At 34.2% G+C, this 19,995-nt stretch overlaps 1 protein-coding gene and 1 long non-coding RNA gene across 2 annotated transcripts; one reads left to right on the top strand and one right to left on the bottom strand.

The window, feature by feature from the left end:
- Window positions 1–2,982: 2,982 nt before the first annotated feature.
- Window positions 2,983–19,744, top strand: LOC146166824 (TNF receptor-associated factor 3-like). The gene is made up of 9 exons (XM_083383983.1): window positions 2,983–4,058; window positions 4,323–4,424; window positions 4,539–4,595; window positions 5,120–5,278; window positions 5,660–5,879; window positions 6,866–6,951; window positions 17,345–17,519; window positions 17,920–18,002; window positions 18,916–19,744. Exons 1-9 carry the CDS (start codon window positions 4,026–4,028, stop codon window positions 19,141–19,143), a joined length of 1,143 nt encoding a protein of 380 aa, XP_083240109.1. The 5' UTR covers window positions 2,983–4,025; the 3' UTR covers window positions 19,144–19,744.
- On the bottom strand, window positions 7,797–10,025 carry LOC146166825 (uncharacterized). The gene is made up of 4 exons (XR_014497901.1): window positions 9,910–10,025; window positions 9,718–9,795; window positions 9,249–9,335; window positions 7,797–8,654 (listed from the first exon to the last, which is right to left on the bottom strand). It is a non-coding gene; the product is annotated as an uncharacterized LOC146166825 (long non-coding RNA).
- Window positions 19,745–19,995: the final 251 nt, after the last annotated feature.

Here is a 19,995-nt window from a genome sequence, read left to right on the forward strand (position 1 = left end):
CATACCACAACACATATTGTTTGGGTTAGGGTGCGGGTTAGCATTTGGTTGAGGGTGGGTCAAGTTATTAATAATAATAAACATAATATTACTTGACCCACCCTCACCCAAATGCTAACCCGCACCCTAAACCAAACAATATGCGTTGTGGTATGCGGTATTATTATTATTATTTTTTTTGCATAACTTTTCACGTACAATAGTGAAAGAGCGCCGACATACTTGTCAAAGTGTATTTTGAGTTTTTGAGTTCTGTTTAGTTAGTTGAAAAGTGAAAGGTTCAAATTGCAATTATTTATTATTCAAGATTTGCTATGTATTAAATTTTGGTTTTGACGTAAACTTGTAATCTTAACAGCCATATTTGAAGAAGTCCCAAACCAAATGGCTCTTCATTTAGTTCTCATTTATTCAGCTGTTATTTAAAACACCCTTATTATACACCAAGGTCAAAGTGCACCTGCTATTTAGCTTTTAAAAAAAATAAGAATGCATATTCAATTTTTTTTATTTGTGTGTTACATGTAGGGATGTTCAAAGTAGAATCCCAAGGTATTCTAGAATAATAGGTTTCGAATCTAGAATAACGAATCCAGAATAGCGAATCCTAGTATATTTTTATTAAATTACTTATCCTCGATTTTGTTTGGGGAAGGGATTAATCTTAATCTACCCTACAGGGCCCACAATCACAGCAATAAATAGCCCAAACAATTTGCTAACAGGTGTACATTATAAAAAAAATATCCCATATGTTTAGCATTCTTAACAACTGTCATCTGAAGCCGTTCTGTAAACTGTAATATGTTAACTGTCCAGGTTGTGTCCAAAACTTATATTTTTGCCAATAGTGAGAAAATGCAACACTGCACACAGAAGTCTTAAGCAATTCGGTCCTGTTTTTGAAAGCATTGTTGAGTCTTAGTGCTTCTTTTGACTAACATGATCTGTTATGCAGTCAAATGATGTACTGCAAAGAATACAAAGTTATTATTGACATAACGAATTCTTGACAATTACGTTGTGCATAACTGCATAACTTAACTGAATATTGGCCTAAAGTTGACCTTAAGTAACCCCATAGCGCATTTTGTGGACGGCCAGCACCACGTTTTGCAACGCTATGTTACTTTTGCAACTTAACGCATTTAGGGAATTTGCGAACTCCACACCAGACATTACACGTTAGCCGCTCGCCCAATAACGCTTGACACTTAATTATTAGACGAACGTTATCGGGAGACGCGGTAATTGGTCGCCCGAAAAAACGCTGACACTGCACTACGAGGTTACATTTAAAGCAAGCACTATAAATTGGTCGCCGCGGCGACAGGCCAACTTACCACACGCGTTTGTACAATTAGGCGAGACGGTCGACAGTATAACGTTAAATTATATCGGTTCCAATTACCCGAAATAAACGGCAGAATTGGATTCGATATTCTACTTTAAGCATCCCTAGTTACATGTGTTTGACCTTTAGTTGCCAAACCTATACTTTCTGAAGTGACCTCTGTATTTATATTTCGCCTAGTAAACTGTTAAATCTACTTAAAAAATATTGGCGCTGGTCTAGAATCCTACCACAACGAACATTATTTGGGTTAGGGTGCGGGTTACCAATTGGGTTTGGGTAGTATTTGGGTTAGGGTGCGGGTTACCAATTGGGTTTGGTATTATTAAATAATAAATGTAATAATACTTGACCCACCCTCACCCAAACACTAACTGACCCCCTAGTCCAAATGTTGTTCGTTGCTATAATAATTGAGGTAGGATTGTAGACCGCCACCAAAATATTTTATATTAATCGGGGTTAATATTTAACAAAAAATTGCACCCACCATTCGGGAGAGTGCCTGCCTATCAGTACTAATACTCACCGAAATTTAATTCAATTCTGTGCAAATTTTTTTACCTTTTTGCAAGTGTTTTTAGTCTTTGATCTGATAACAACAACATTTTTTGCCAAGGTCACTTGCGAGTTGGGCAAGTGAATGGCCATCATTATCATCACTCATTCAGGGCAAATTACAACCACGTTGCCAAGTGCGCCAGTGCAAAATCTCAACCCTGCTGATTCATGCAATAACTAGTGATTTTAACTAGAGATCAACCGATATGACTTTTTTGAACCGATACCCGATTTTTTACAATTTTGTCAACCGATACCCGATACCGATTTTTATATATACCTGGGAAATGTTCAAAACTTGAATTATTTGCACATAAAATCTGAATAACATTTAGTTTATATAGGTACCTTCATTTATTAATAAACTTTTATTTTGCATAATAACTTGGTGTGATGCTAAAACCCAAATGTTTTTGATTAGAAATTGGGTAAGTTGTTTGTTGTACAAGAATAATGTTATCATATTTTCATACTAAAATACCGGCAAAAGTATAGGTGCACATTTACCTATACCGATATATCGGTAAAAGCCAAATATAGGCCGATATTATCGGTAAACCGATAATTTTAACGTATCCTTTGTTTCACCTTTTTATCAACCAATATTTTTAGGCGTGTTTTTTTGTTTTCTGTTGTGACATTCCACTGTAGCAGATGCGGGCAAACTGCAGCTTTCTGACCTATATTTAAAGCCTTCTCTAGATAAAGATTTGAACCCAAATTAATAGAGTGGTGTAGTCATACATTATGTTTGAACTATTCTTATGTGCCATTACATTTATTGTGACAAAATATGATTGTATTTTATAGCACCATATTAAACTTGTTTGATGGTGCAACATTGCACTGTGATTGCTTCAAAAAACCAAAGTAAAATTTTTGATGGATAGCCAAGTTATCTAAATGTTCATGTTTCAGTTAACTGTTTTTATTTAAATGAAATAGATTTGTAGCGACACCAACAGTCAATTGTAGGCAATTATGACATTCAGTAACAAAAATTAGTTTGCCCCCCCCCCCCCCCCAATACATAAGCAAAAAAGTAAAGTAAACCTTTTAAAAATCTAAAACCTAAAAAAATCAACAAAATGTCACTCTTTAAATGACGTTCGCTAATGCGTGTGTCTTAAACCAGAGATCTAAAATGTGTGCCGTGGAAGAGTGTCGCGAAAATTTCTGTAACTTTGTAAAATAACTTTGCAATGCATTGCATTACAATTTATCTAGTCCTTTACGTTGTTCAAATCATATGCGAATAAACATTTAAAAAATCTAAAGCGTACTAAATACAACTATAATGCATACAACTTTAAAAGTAAACCATTGTTTTGGAGGTAATTCCTAAATGCAGTTGGATACTTAGTTTAGTTATTATTTTGGATTTCAAAAGCTCTGTTGAAGAAATACTTTCATAAACCATAAAATATGTTGTCCATGCAATTACTTGCTCTTGGATACTTTGTGTGGTTGCACAAAACTCAGCCAAACAAAATTACACTTTATGAGACACTTTGAACTTCTGTATTTTGAAATTCAGCTTGCATGCTTGGATTTTTTCCACTCAGTACAGGCGACATTGTACTTTAAATGTAGTTATATTTAATTATACATTGATTATTGTGTTCTAAATTTTAATACAAAATGAAATACAGGTAGCTGGTTTCTTTAAAAAAATTATAGACTTACCACAAAAAGTCAATAATGCTGTTTGTTCTGTTAACTTTTACAATGATCTTGTTTAGGTTTAAATGTGTTATGCATGTGTATATACACCTTAATGTAACTTTTATTAATGACAATGTTAAATGCCTAAATTTTACTTCAATGAAAACTTAAAACTTGGTTTCTGTGTAAGCACCTTTTCCGGCAGTAAATTGAGAAAATAAGGTGTCCATAATAAGGGGGTTGTTTTCTCTAAAGCAGTGTAATTTTTTTGTTTTTCTCAAGTGGTGTAAAATCTGCTCAGGGATACTACTGTGTACTGCATATTGCTGTTTGTTTTATAAATTGATTACTCAATTAAAAAAATTACAAACTCAGTTGATTATTTTGGAAAGGCTAAATAAATGAAGGTTAGTTTATTGAACTGATTTTACATAACATCTTCAAAATGGATGTTGATCATTCATCACCAGCAGAAACTGTAAGTATATTTGGAAGGTAAAACAATGAGTTGAAGACTTATATAAACAATAATTTGTCTGAATTTTTTATTTTATTATTTCCCCAATAATTGCTGTCCACAAAAGTGTTGGTTGATGTTGTCTATTTTCCTTTGTTTTTATTTGGGGCAGTTTCCAATCTGTGAGGTTTCATTCAAGTAATCAAAGGGTGGAATAAAATATATGTCATATATTAAAACTTCATAGAGAAAAAAATAAAGAAATATATACAAATTTTTGTGCAGTCCGCATATACTGAAGCTTCAAATCAATATGAACAAAATCCAAATTCTATGCAAGAAACGTTTTCAATGATGAGACCACCTCCTTCTATTAATAGTAGTGAGGTATTTCTGCAGGATAGTTTGTTTTTATGTATAGATAATCACAATGATATAATTTATACCTAACAACTAAATTTAACTTAATTCCTACTGTAATTATTTTGTGTAATTTTGCAGGGCGATGGACCGCAGTCAGATTTACCTACTTCATCTCTTGACATGCAGACATTTAAAGTGAGTCAATAAATCGCTACAATTTAAGTGTTCGTTGAAAATAAATGACAAATTAAAATCAAACCATGCACATCAAAGATGGTTTCTCACTGCAGTAAAGCAAAGTGAAACACTCTCCTGTACTTCACTTTATTTGAACCCTTACTCCCAACAAATTTATATCAAGTGAGGCATTGCTGGAAAGGCTTATTCCTGTGCTACCCAAAAAATCTAGTTTCAACCTGGGAAGAAATTTTGATTTTTATGAAAATTTTAATGCTGATTTTAAATTTTTTTAATATTAATATTTTTCAAAATTCATCAAATATAGATCAGTCCTAATATGGTGGTAAAATTTAAAAAAAAATTGTTAAAATCATTTGCAAGGAATTGTTAGCTGACTAGCCCTGGTCTGTTTTATTTATGTAAAATAAAAGGTCCTCCATCTAACAGTAATTGGTTTGTTTATTTATACATAATTGGTTTCTAACCTGAGTTAGTTTATTTTCAGTATCAGTATTATCGAATATTTTTAAACAATATAGGGGCACCTGGAGCTTGAAATGAAAGCTATGCAGAGGAAGTTTCAAGAGGTGAAGAACGCATCGAATTTAAGTTTTCAAAGATGTGATGCAGCTGTCGGTGAACTTCAATCAGCAAAGAGAAGTATTTCAAAGCTGGAAGCTAAGCTTGGCCCATTGCAAGTATGTAAATAATTTTACATTTGGTCGTCTATTTTCGTTGGTCTGCAACTATTTCTAACCTCCGGAAGGTTTTAAACTAAACAAGCAGAATTGCACAAGAACTAAAAAAAGCATAGGTTTTTGCGAAAAATAAATACTTGGCCAATTTTAAAAATTTTCAGACATACGAACTGATGATAATACAAGTAGGTATCGAACTTTTTTTATCAAGTGTGTGTTGAATTATTCAACCCTTTTGGCATCATCAAGCTACATTATAAATCCGAGCAAAGTGTAGTTAAATTTATTTCTATATTTTTAGAAAAAAAAGCTGTGAAAGCAAGCAGGTTGTCCAAAGCCAATTTCTACCTCTATTTAGCCATACTTTTTTAACCAACACAGAAAATGGTAGCCTCTCAAACAGACAAGAACATCGCCTTCAAAAAAGAGCTGACCGACACAGACACAGCCAACAAGCTCCAGATCAACGAACTGCGCCAAAAAATAGAGGAGTTTACCCGCGAGTTCAGTGAAATGCGTCAGAAGATAGCAACCTTGGAAAATAAGGTTGAATCGAACAGCCGCAGCGGTGGATCCGGTCCTAGTGGAACTGCGATGCCAGGTATTAGATTTGCACATGTTTTGCATTGTATAAATGCAGTTCAAGACACCAGGCGTATGTTTTGAGTGTTACGTTTAACAGACGGACTTCATTTCGGCTTTCCACTTGCGTTTTGTTTAGATTAGGCTGAGTTTGGTTCTTGTTGTTGTTATTTTAACATTATAATTTTTATTGGTATATTCAAAAAGAGTCAGAAAGGTTAAAAAATATCCAAATCAAATTAATTAAAATTCAATCCCTGCAGTTACGCCAGAAACGGCTAACCAGATCTGCTTAAAAATGTAATTCGAACGAATCCAACTATTATACTATAACTATATTATGTCGATTAAATGTACGATCATTGATGATCACTGTAACACCGAACTTTGTGCTCTTTATGGCATACCTAAGTTGGTACCATGATCGATGCCTCTCTAGAGTTCTTCGGGTACTATAGGCATATAATGAAATCAATCGGGTTGATTTCCTTTTCTAAGTACGAATTTAGTAATCGTTAGTTCAAGGGAGCGTATTCAATTCACATGCACAACATGGTAAATAGATGTTAGATAAACATGGTAAATAGATGTTAGATAGGCTTGCAACACCGAAACCATTACGTCACATTTCAATATGTTGCAACTGTACAGCAGTTGTAGATATATTGCATACAGTTACTGCAAGTTACGGGGTTTTCCCAACTAGCGACTTACAGTAGCAATAAACGTGAAATGAAATGTTGCATAACACTTAATTAGTCTCTTTAAACCTAATACAGATGGAATTACAAGAACTTTGCTGCAAAATTATAAACCCCATAAAAGTAATATGCCTATCTCGAGACGTATCCCATGGGTAATGGATTATCCATTTATTATATTTTTATTCAGATATAAATCTATAAGGGTCAGGCATACACTAATTTACATTCTTTATAATAAGCTAATAGATAAACTTTTTCATCTAATCCACTAGCTTAAATGTTTAACTGATTTGCTCCATAGAGAACCTTATGCAAATGATCGATGCGTTTGAGCGACAGTTGGGAATGTATGATGTTCGAATCGCCGAGATGGATTTACGATTTCAGGTAAGAACAACGAAAAAAACAATTATATTAGGCACCAAGTGATTTCACAACGGACCTCTTGCTCGTGTAACTAATTGACGTTATAAGTGACACTTCTATTCATTGCCAATTTGATCAGTACAACAAAGCCCTTGGTTTACCAACTCATGGGATGCTAATCTATCTTTTTATGAGATAAATGTGGGCTGGTGACTGCATGTGAATCATTCGCCCCAAATTAACAAAAAAAGTGGAATGTATTGCCACTATTGCGGCCGGATTCGTCCCGCTGATGTAGTTCATTCGGTCCGCCGCCTCGCGCGAATGTTTATTCTATGTCCGGTTTGTTTACGTTTTGATGCTGCCTTTTTAACTAGGTCAGCGATTCTTTACCGTTGCGCTGTGGAAGGTTGCCAAGTGCGTCGCGCAAAAACGGAAAACATATATTTAACATATATTGTTTAACATTTTTTTATTTTTTATTTTCGACAATGTAATAAAAGCTTGCAAGAAAAGAAAAGAAATACCGGTATACCCCCCAAAAAATCGCGCTCGCATCGCTCGCCAGGTGCGCCTTGACCTAAAAACGTTTACAAACACTGAGCTAGATTACCTTTAAATATTATCGCGTTCCTTCGAAGTAGTTTTATAACACTGTTCATTAGTAGTATGGATGACAACGTACGAACTTGAATTTTAAACCTAGCAAACATTTTTTTTCGCGCTTTGCATCAACACTTTACTGCCTCGGTAAATATAATTAAATACATTGTCATTCGATTAAACACCAAAATTAAACACCTGAAATGGGCGAAAATGTAACATGTTTAAAAATAAACGTGTTTAAATTTCAGGTGTTTAGACGTTTTGCCGTTTATTCGGTCAGGTGTTTAATGCTAGTATTCAGTGTTTCCAAATCAATTCCACAAAATTTCATTGGGTAAACCATTTTATTGCGCGAAAAAGGTGAAAAACAACACAAAAAGCTTAACACAGTTAAAGTTTCGAAAAATGCAAAACTTGGAAAAGAAAACTATACATTAAAAATTGAAGAGCTTATATTAGAAATGAAAAGAAGTAGGAAAACGGAAAACATATATAATACACAAAATAACATGTTGGAATTGGATACAATGAAAGTGTTTACGCAAACAAAAATATATCTGCAACAAAAATTACAAAAGAGAAAAAGTAAATAAAAACAACAAAAAAAGATATATATGTTTTAATATTTATAATTTCTATACTTGGCAAAATTTTCAAGGTGGGGTCTTTAGTGGGTTGTTTAAAACCATATTTAGTAGTAGTATAAATATCGCATGTTAAATACAATGAAGGCGTTAATGCAAACAAAACTGTGTATGTGATAAACAGTAAAAAAAACAGAAAAAGTTAAAAAAACACAGAAAAAGGAGATATTTTATTATAATATTTATAATTGCTATGCTTGGCAAATTTTCAAGGTGGGGCCTTAATTAGGTGTTTTAAAAACATATAAACACAGAGCAACAGGGTGGATAACTTAAATCCTGTGTATATTAACAGGCTTGAATATCAATGAAACTATAACTAAACAATTTGTTCAACAAGTGTTGTTCTTTCACAAATTTAATGTCCGTTCCATCCACTAATATACAAATGCAGAAATGCTGCTGTGCCCTACAAAGGTTTGCCCAATTAAGGCCTTGAAGAGCTTTTCTATAAGATGAGTTGAGCATGGCTGCCTAAAAAATAAAATTTAGATCAATATAATATACTGCAATAATTAAATTATACACTGTCACTGAGCAACTTTTTTTTTTACTTGCTAAACATAGTAGAACCACTACAAGTCATGTCATAAAAATATGTTTTAGTCTGTCATTAACCACCACAAAAACATATTATTATGACTTGTACTAAGTTTGTGGCAATGCATTCTTTAAGCATAGCATTGAGGAATGTATTATTTATGTTACACTTTACCTGAATGACAGTGCAATGATTGCGAAACAAGTTCATTTTTATTGTAATTGATATCTTCATAACCCACAAAAATTAAAAAAAGGTTCACCCTACTTTGAAAACAAATTAAATCATTAAATAATTTCATAGAAAAAGGTAATATGTGTTCCAGATTATTGTATTGGACATTATGTGCTATTGAAATTTGTGCTTAAACTAGTGATATACAATCTAACCCAAAAAAGTTGCCCATTACTGGGATATGCAGACCAAACATTAGACACAACACATGCAATTTAAATGTATTTACCACAAATTTAAAAATTGGATAAATGAACTTAAGATTAAGAAAAATAAAATTTGAGTTTGGTTACCTTGTGATCTATACTCTTTTGTTGATTTCCACTTGAACTTTTTCACAGACTTTTATTTTCCCATCTTACACTTTGCAGTTAAAATTCCTGTAAATAAATAAAAAAGTTATGTAAACTATATAATTTATTAAAGGGCCAGAAGCATTCCAAAGTACTACAGATTAAATTTCACATTTAAAGCTTCAATGTAAGATATAAACAATGGAAATGATAAATTAAAGCTAAAACACATATCAAAGTACCTCAGAAATTTTATAGAGATTGAAAAAACATCAAAATTGGTGAAAATGTTGGAATAATATTTACCATATTTTTTTACATATTCTATGATGAAAGGTTCTAAGCAAAAACTTATATATTAGTCAATTTTGAAAAGCAATAGTTTTCCTCGCTGGCCGCTAAATACGAAATAAAAGCCAAATGTGAATAAACTATATTAATGTAAAATATGTAAGTAAAATTTACTTACATTTTTAACCTTAATCGTCCATAAAGCAAGTAATTTTTGAAGTCGAAAAGAGCAATCGGTTGGCTGTCATTGATTGCCCTGAAACAAAGCAGTGTAATCTTAGTATCTTTAATATTATTAAATTGTTAAAAGCATACTTGATTGTTTAACAGAAAAATTAAATTTCTATTTAGGATAAAAAAACATACAAACCTTGAATGATTCATTTAATTTAATCCTTTCATAAAGTGTAAAGCAACAAATCAACACGAAATAGTCTTTTACAACTTTCCTTGCTTTTGGATTTATGAATAAAATACCTTAAATTCTGAAACAAAAATCCAAATTCAGTTATTTCGTTTTCCAAGACAAGGATACATTTTAGATTCTAAACCTGACAGTCTTGCACAGCTAATAAAACATTATTACTACACATTTATCAAAAAGCAAATTAAAGTATATATGTCACCACTATACACTTTATAGTATTTGTTTAACATAAATGTTAGTAACTCGAAAGCCAAATACACGCAAAACCGGCTTTAACTGTAATGTATAACTTGTAAAAGTTCTAAGCATTTTCTCTGTTTGACGTTTCAATATCCCGCGTTCGTCACAGGCCAGTGCGTTGTTCAGCGGACCGCATCAATTTCAAATACCTTATAACTTTATTTATTGAATGAACTTTATATGACACAGAAAATTGTTTTAAAACAAAAGATAATTACTATAATTAGTTAAATTATATCGTAAATAGAACACTTAATGAAGAATACTTACTGTTCGTCATATGTCAAACAATTTATTCTTGAAAAATATACAAGCTTCATGGCGATACAGCTTTTCTCTAGAAAAAATCCGTGCCGTAGATTGTTTTCATCGCGCGTATTTTTATTGCTGGCGCAATTTAAGTAGGTCATGGCGGCACAAAACCGCACAGCTTCGCTTTGTACTTTGGTATAAAGCTATAGGCAAGCTACATTAATGAAATCATATCTTGGATTTAATGGCGCGTTAAGCGCACTAACCCGTATATTTATTATTTTAACATAATGCCAAATAGGCCGAAAAGATGTTAAGTTAGGAAACCATGATTTAAGTAATTTTGTTTATTGTGATCTGTTACGGCCATATATGTTAACTTGTTAAATATTTGACGAAATCGATAGACGCAATCGTACGTAAAACAACCGCTCAGTGCTTTAAAATAACAATACCTCTCTCAACAACATCTCATCACATCAACATAAATGGCTTAAGCTATAACTTTGCAAGAATGTATCGAACTAAACATGTCTCACAATCAACGTGTTAAAATATCAAGTGTTTAATCGTCAACGTGTTTAAAATCGTTAATTGTGCTTAAAATCTCCCAATATTCGTTGTTAAACACGTCAAAATATCAGGTGTTTAGCATAAAATCGTTCAGGTGTTTAGAATTTAAACATCAAAATTCAAATTAAACACAAAGGTGTTTAAATTAGGTGTTTAAGTGTTTAGATTTTAAACGTGATTAGACCGTTTTGGTGTTCAAATTTAAACACCGTTCTGACAGTGTACGTATTTAATTCCAAAAAATATCCGATGCCCGCCTGATTTACATAGATAGATAGATTTAAATTTATTTCGGAACAACGGTACCGGTACAGTTATTCTAACATTTCAATAACACATTTCTTAGTTATGAGAACTTTCTGAGTTTGATTGTAGCCCGCGACTAGAAAAAGGTTGCTTAGGGTTCCTCTCCGGGAATGTTTTGACGGGAAATTCCCGGGATTTCACGCGAATTAACAATCCCGAATCCCGGAAAAAAAATTTTTTAATCCCTGTTATTCGGCAACAAAGCAAAACTTAAAAAAATTGTCGTTTTCTACTAATATAAAGAAAAATATATTACTAACCCTGTTAAAGTCGTTGCACAAGTTGCTTTGTTTGCGCTTACCAGCGGAAAATTATTCTACCAAAAAAAATGCGCTGACTTTGATACGAGAAGGTCTTGTAAGATTGCAGAAGCAAGACTACAGAACATAAATGAGCTTAATTAAATCTTTTGAGCTAATATAAAATAATTTTAAACGTAATTTAAAAAAAATAACAATTTTAAATGAAGAAATTTTAGGTATAATTTTTTCATCGGAAATCCCGGGATTCCCGGGAATTTTCATTTTTCAATCCCGTTTGAAAAAAGAGGAACCCTAGTTCTGGTACATGTGTTTACTTCTTCATTTGATTCCTAATACTTTGTTGAGAAATTTGGAGTTGAAATTTTCACGACGACGGTCGAATAAATCGTTGGTGTTAATATTTATGTAGTTACACATATAATACGTGGAGAATATTTTGTAAATTTCGTAACTTTTCGATGCATTGAAAGCCGCATTTACATATCGTCACGGTTATGCCTTTCCATTAGTTAGTTGTTGTGCGGCCTCCGAGCGATTCTGACGTTTTGCGTAATGTTTTGCCACTTTGTCTTTTTGCCGCGATGTCACTTCGCAGTCGTGCCACTTCGCAGTGGTGTCACTTTGTAGTAGTGCCACTTCACGGAAGTATCAATTTGCAATAGTGTCAATTCGCAGGAGTGTCACTTCACGGTGGTGTCACTTTACGGTAGGGTTACTTTACGGTAGTGTCTTTCACTGTTTTATTGCCAATCGCGCCGTTTTGTTGGTTTTGACCTAGAAAAGAGACGATAGGAGTGCGAGAGACCCGATGATTTTCGGCAAAACAACACGGCAACCCGTTTCAAAAGCAGTGGTGTCGTGAATAAGGTTAAATGTACCTGAAACTTATAAAAATCACGACATTAAGCGAGCTTTTAAGTCGTAGTTTGCCAAGGCTGTGAAAAGTTCGGTTACTTTTCGCCTGTTATTATTATTTTCTAACAAATTATTCTATTTAGGTAAATAAATGTTGTGTAAAATCCAAATCGATCGCTGATAGTTTTATATTAAATTGGGGGCCATAAAACAACCCGAAATCGTTGTTCAAACTTTTTATTGCGCCACACGAAACCGTACACTTTCTTTTTCCATCTGCGAGCGCAATCGGTTAAACCTGATACGTTCCTTTGTGCTGTATGCGGAGTTTCGAACTGCATACCATTACCTGTCCCATTTTTTTAAGCTTGAATCACGTTTTTCTTTTGGATAAGTGTGAATAATCGCTAATTTTTTAGTTAAATCTTGCAACGCCCTTTTTCCGCTTGTCGACAATCGTGTTAGTTGTTCACATAAAGGTAACGTGATGCGAGACTAAACTTGAATGTATTTTTGTTACCTCTAGCTACCACTGTGCTCTGCAATCAATGTCTTCTGGTCAGCAGCTAGATTAGTGGAGGGTAATCAAAGTTTTGGGGCTTCAGGCACATTAAAATAAGCATAAATAATTGCTGCACATTTTCACAAAATAACACTCCTATAATGTGGAAATCGCCCTAAATACTTTGAAAGACAAAGCGTAAAAGTCCTAAAATTTAATTATCAGGTTTATGAAGGGCAGTATGTGCACAAGTCCATATGCTTATTTGTACGATTGGGCATTTAACCGGTCAAGTACTCGCCAAAAAGGTCAAATATTGGTCAAATACTATTTACACTATCAAAACGCTATTCAAGTTAAACCTTGATTTTAACTCTAAATACAATATATGAAACTTTAGCTCAAGTACAATGGTTTGAAATAAAAATATTTTTTCTCCTCATCACGTGTTTAGGACTCAAACGAGTTAGCCTACTTTTAAACAGTTGGGCACAGTACTTGCAGCATTGTGACGTACAATGAAGTCCAAATAATAACATTAACTCTATGTTATGTCACAATGCTGCAAATTACGGAGCCGGCGAAGTTATAAATTTGATGGGTAAGCCTTTAACATCTTGAATTTTGCAACTGGATTTCAAATTTTAATATATTTGCGGACTGGCGATTGAGAACCACTAGTACACACCAACTAGTGTTTTCTTTTATGACAAACACGATTCATCATATATCATTGTGATGTCACAGTAAAAGAAAGCCAATGAGTTTATACCAGTGATGCTCAAAGGGAGCCACTTGGCTCTCTTTGGGGGAAATTTTCAATTTTGGGGACGAAATTTGTTCCAAAGAGGAATTGGAGAGGAAAAGTGGATGAAAATTGCCAACTTTTTATGAATCGATATTTAACAAATATAATTAACTGCACATAGTTTAAATGGAAACTTCTATAATGCTTAAAGTATAAGTGAATATAATAATATGCTGCTTTAACTGTGATAACCAACGCCATAAGGATCTCTTTGACATATTGTTAGGTTTACAATTAGCCTTTCCACTTTTCCGCCAAAAAGGTGGCTTTAAAGGTGGCCCTACTCCAGAGTAGGTCCAGGCCACTGTGGCTTTTGCGAAAGGTGGCTTTTGGGTGTGCGTATCGTAAGGTTTTCGGTTTGCCCAGTTCACCTTCTACCTAATTTCGGTTTATGTGTTGTTAAGTGACGATTTTTACGCAGCCATGTGTTCCATAGCGAAGGCAAGGTACATTTTAGTATCAAAAGGTGTATTGTAATTAAAATTTAGGCGCTCGTCTAGAATCCTACCACAACGAACATTATTTGGGTTAGGGTGCCGGTTAGCGTTTGGGTTTGGGTGAGTCCAGTAATAGTGTTAAACAATATTACTTGACCTACCCACACCCAAACACTAACCGACACCCTAACCCACATATTATGCATTGCTTAATAATCATTTCAACGTTGTGGTAGGATTCTAGACCAGCGCCAAAATTTATTGTATAGTTTACGGTTTTAGAATACTGTGTGCTAGGTTCACCTTATTTTGTACTTTGCAACACACGTTGCTGTGATTTAAACGATCAGTTTTTTTGCGCGACAAAGCTATTTGCAGCTGCCACAACGTGTTTGGAGAGGTCAGCAGCACATGCCTTGTTATGGAAAATATAATTTTGCTGAAGAACCCGCAGTGGCTTTAGAGATAAATTGCAGTATGTTTATCTGTTTTTGGGGGGGGGGTATTGTATATTTTCTAAATCACTTCGGTAAGTGTGTGATGCTATATTTTGCAATATTTTGGGGTTGTTTTAGCAACTGTTCTGTATTTTAATTATCTTGTTACAAAACAAAAGTGTTTTATTTCCTAACTTTAATTCTCTTTAATAGCTTGCCATGAATTCTAGGGCAAAATGGTCAGAACAAGCAACCTGTAATCTTATAATTGTATTCAATAGAATAATTTGTTGGAAAAATGAATTTGAAAAATGTCCGATTTTTTGTTTGACGCAATTACAAAGGATATTCCTCCTCAAAGTAAGTGCATGAAGATTTTTCAATTTGTTTGCTTACTTATTCTAATGACAGTTCATCAAACCAAAGCAATGTCTCGACAATATTTCCAACTATTAAACAGAATATTAGCATCCTGTCCTAGCAGTATGGTACGTTTTATTGCAATTTTAATTATCAGGTATTATATTGCTAAATTATTTTCATCCTGCTGTTTTTTTGACAACTTTTGGGTATTTAAATATGTTCTATAATGTGAAAAGTTTAGCAGTGTCTTGCTGTCTTTAGGCATCCGCCAGTGAGGGTGTTGAATTGATACCAATTCAAACTCAGGAACATCAATTCTCATCTCAAGCTGTTGACAACTGATGAACCAGCACACCACAGCAGTCGGGGTAACAGGTAAAATTTGAGTTTTATTTTGTTTATTTAGTAAAACTCTTAGTTTTGTCCGCAACGGCAAATTTACTTACTACTGAACTTCAAATCATTGTTTTTATATTGTATTGAAAATGAATCAGAAAAGTCTTTGGACGAAATGATAAAATTAATTGCTGATGAGGGTGAAAGGGATAGAGTAAAGATTTCACAAGAAAATGGAAAGATGATCAATGCAATGGGAGAACAAAAACATTATTGATGCCCTCCCTTAAAGTAAATAACTTCCCATACTTTGGTAGCTTTAACTGAATTTGTTTATACCTTTCTTTTTAAATGGTTTTTAAAATCACTGTATGTCAACATATTAAAGAAATGTTTTTTCTTGTTCGTTTTTGTCATTCTGTGTTTTAAATGCACTGTACACGTTTTTTTTTGTAATTTATTATTTTGCTATATCATTTTTGTTATTAACATTTGCTATACATTCTTAAGTTTTTATTTGAATAAACATTTAAAAATATCAAAATTGATAACTTGTTATCATTGCACAATTGTCAGCAAGATATTGACAGATGATGTTCCTCACTAAACTATTCTCTGTTGAGCCTGTACCTTGTGGTATAATGGCAGGTAACCTTGTGGTATAATGGCAGGCTTAGATATATCTCTATAAAATATGGAAGGTCCGGGGTTCTTTTATGTTCACAAATTTTATGCAAAATACAACAAATTGTGAAAATCCTTTGTGCATCTGAAACTTTGACAGCAATCCGCTTTTGCAAAATCATCTTTAATAGGAAAAAATGAGGATATAACAATTTGTAGTCAGCAACCGCCGTCTCTTTCTTACTTTTGGTTTCCAAATAAACTTGTCTCTTTTAGCTACTATTTCATATATCTCCAAAATACTACATCTTGGCAATAATTTTTCGGTCTGTTATCGCTTGTATACCCAAAGACAACCGTACGAATGATAGAAAACTCTGGCACAAACAGCGTTCACTTTATCTAAACGGCCATGTGAATTGACCGCTAAAAGTGGCCAAAAAAGCCACCTTTTTCAGCCGGCCACCTTTGAAAAAGCCACCTTTCAAGTTGGCCATGTGGAAAGGCTAAATATGTATTGTTTCGTCACAGTAAGTAAGTTTACTAGCAACAGGTGTCTGTTTTATACTGTTTAAGCAAACACTTCCATTTCCCTCTATATATTGATTGCTTGACATTTGCTAAACGCGGTGAATTTCGTGCATAACTGAAACATTGTGAATATTCCTTTTTTGATTTTTTTCTGGGAGGAACTACCAGTGTTTGAGTCTTTAACGGAGGAATATGAAAAAAACTTTGAGAACCACTGGTTTACACTGTGAAGTGCAACTCATACGACTGGGAGACTTAAACCTTACTATTTACATTTGAATTCTTTCAAAAAGTTACGACCAAGATTATTAAAATTTTAAATCACAAAACAAGCCTGATATGTGTTCCAAAGTTTATAGGTAGCAACCACGGAAATGAAGTGAAGCTAAAATAAAGGAAAAGCCAGATAAAATTTACATGCGAGTATTTGACCGGTCAAATAAAGTGCTGTCAATTGACCGGTCAATATTGTATATGTGATAAATTAAATGACAACTCTAAAAATGGGGTAAAGTAGTGATTTGGGGGCTTTAAGAATACGTTTTAAGTTACACAAAAATGGAAAATAGATTAGTGATGTTTTCTTGCTATTGTTTAATATAAAAGTTGCAAGGTTTCCGTATTTTTTAACAAAAACGTACAGTATCGTATTAGGGGAAGTCCCAGATTTAAGCAAATTTAGTGTTGTAACTTTGAGGTGTCTGCGGAGCACCTAAATATTGTCCAATTGTTTTGAAAACTTACGAAACTGATTTTTATGTGACACATAATAGAAATCAAGCAGAAAACATGAATTTAAAAAAAAAAAGTTAAGTCTAAACCACCCTAATGAAGCATTATTATGAAATTAGGTACTGGAGAACACGAGCTACAGTGGTGTTCTCGTTTGGAAGATCAAGGATTACAACAGAAGAAAGCGGGAAGCGATCACGGGAAGGAACCTGTCTCTTTACTCTCAGCCGTTTTACACAAGTCGCTACGGTTACAAGACCTGTGCGAGAATTTACTTAAACGGCGATGGAATGGGTAAAATTTTGTCCAGATTTATAAACTGTCTAGGAGTGAACGGAGAACGAATAAGCAAAGCTACGTAGCGACGTTATTTTTTAACTACTTTTCTGGCGTGGAACTAGTTTATTCCTATCGTATATGACTTCAATCAAAGACGCAGCACGTATAGATTTAGCTATATAGCTATGTTGTTTTTCGTACTATATTTGCCTGACGTGAAGCTAGTTTATTCCTATGCTATATGACTTGAAACACAGACGCAGAAATTGTGGAGTCTGCAATATAGCGACGTTATTTTTCTGACTAATTGTTTGACGAGGAATATATATTTTTTTTCCTTAACTGAAGGATTTAAAGCGCAGAAAATGTGTGCCGTATTAACGATATTTAATAGTTATTTTTACCCTTTTTTCAGGTAAAGGTACTCATCTGTCCTTGTTTTTCGTCGTTATGAAGGGAGATTATGACGCCCTTTTGCCATGGCCCTTCCGTCAAAAGGTTGGTGATGTTTAAATTGGATAACTCAAATCTCAGTTTCAAGCAGTGTATACCATATTTATTCGTATCAAAAAGTCTTTTAAATATTATGAAAGTTGTTTCCTAAAATTTTTACAGAAAAAATATATTTCGCCTTATGATTTGGCATCATTAGTTTCTGTACAAAAAACATACATGTAATTTGTATAAAATGCCCAAAATACTTGTTATTTTTCCATAAACATTTTAAGAATGATTTTATGTTTTTATACTTGTTTATAGGCAGTCTTAACATCATCTGATACGAAAGCAAGAATAGTTTTTTTTACATTTATTTGTCTGCCGAAGATCCCTTACTTCGTATTTCAGTCCTTGAATAGTCTTTTGTTTTTATTTAATGTCCAGCTTTAAAAAGTGCCGTTGTTAAAGCAATTTTTTAACTCTAAACTAATTTAAGTTGAAGTTTTTGAAAAAACCTATAAGTTTTCTTTAAAAAGTCTTTGAAAGTGCATTTAAAAAAAAGTGTGTGGCAACCTAGCCGTATTTCTTAACCAATCCAGATCTTTGCCGAACTAACGTTTCCATTTTCACAGGTCACTGTGATCCTCTTATATTCGCAGCAAAAACCCATCAATTTTCTACGAAAAAGTTTGAATGTTTTTGAATTTTGCTTTATATATAGGTGTTAGGCAACCCCGCCGTACTTCTAAACGCGTCCAACTTTTTACCTATTTTTTTCGCAAAGACTATGGCATTTATACCGTTTTGTTTAATATGCAAAACATGTCGGATGATTTAGATGTTGAAAAGAGACCTAAAACTTTTTTCGTTAAAGATTTGTCTTTACAGCATATTTTATATAAGTGTGTGGCAACCTAGCCCAATTTCCTAACGCATCCAACTCTTCGCCGAACTAACGTTTCCATCTTTACAGGTTACACTGATCCTGTTGGACCAGGGTCCGGATCGCAAGCATCTCACCGACACTTTTCGTCCTGATCCCTCCTCCTCCTCTTTTAAGCGGCCCACCTCGGACATGAACATCGCGTCCGGATGTCCGCTCTTCGTTGCTCACAACGTCATCGACGGGTCCTCCTACGTCAAGGATGACACCATCTTTGTACGGATTCAGGTTGACACGTCCGACTTGGACAACTTCTAGAGGGGTAGGTATGCGCCGCGCCATCAAATGCGCTCAGCTATATACAGTGATTTCCAATTTGTTCCCCCTATTTTCAAATTCCCGTTTGTTTCTTAACGGCCGCTAGCCTTTTATAAACGCACATGAACTGTACACTGAAAAGCCATCGCAGACTAACCGAATCTGTCGATTAATAATGCAAGCAAGGCAGGCTAGAAAAACAACCAACCTGCAGTGAGGTTCGAACTCACTACTTCCGGCCATACCGGGACCGTCGCTCTACCAAGTGAGCTACACACCCTCGAGTCGAGAAACAACCATACGCCAATGCTTGCTACATTCTGTTTGTCAAGCAACTTTGCGACTCGCTTCTCTCTGAGCCTGTGTAGCTTAGTTGGTAGAGCGACGGTCCCGGTATGGCCGAAGTTTGTGAGTTCGAACCTCACTGCAGGCTAGTTGTTTTTCTAGCCTGTCCTCTAGCCATCATTGATCGACAGATTCGGTTAGTCTGCGATGGCTTTTCGGTGTACTATGATACAAAAGCCGTAATCGTTGGTCAAAAAGCAGGTTTTAAGGGGCTAGATCGCAGTTGTTACCAAACACATATGTGTGTACATTTTTAAACCATGGACTGTTAAGGTTTTGACGGACTTGATTTGTACGCTAGTCGTAGATCTAACTTAAAAGCCGGTCCGATATGGCAAAGAGGACATTGCTACCATTATGGGTGCGTGAATTAGAACCACTAATGGGCACTATACAATTATACAAACTGTATATTTTTTGCGAATGCATTTTTGTCAATATTTGCCGTTTTTTTGCTTACCGCACCACGCCTATTTTATGTTAAGTTGGCTACTTGAAATTTTAGGA

Source organism: Ascidiella aspersa, chromosome 1 (assembly GCF_963924565.1).
Source record: "Ascidiella aspersa chromosome 1, kaAscAspe10.2, whole genome shotgun sequence".
Classification (NCBI taxonomy): Eukaryota; Metazoa; Chordata; class Ascidiacea; order Phlebobranchia; family Ascidiidae; genus Ascidiella; species Ascidiella aspersa.

What these genes read in the sequence shown, in the direction of transcription:
- LOC146166824 (XM_083383983.1), top strand. Translation starts at nt 4,026, where the DNA reads ATGGATGTTGATCATTCATCACCAGCAGAAACT. An exon ending in CTTAAACGGCGATGGAATGG is followed by an intron (nt 17,520 to 17,919) that starts GTAAAATTTTGT and finishes CCCTTTTTTCAG; the next exon opens with GTAAAGGTACTCATCTGTCC. An exon ending in CATGGCCCTTCCGTCAAAAG is followed by an intron (nt 18,003 to 18,915) that starts GTTGGTGATGTT and finishes CCATCTTTACAG; the next exon opens with GTTACACTGATCCTGTTGGA.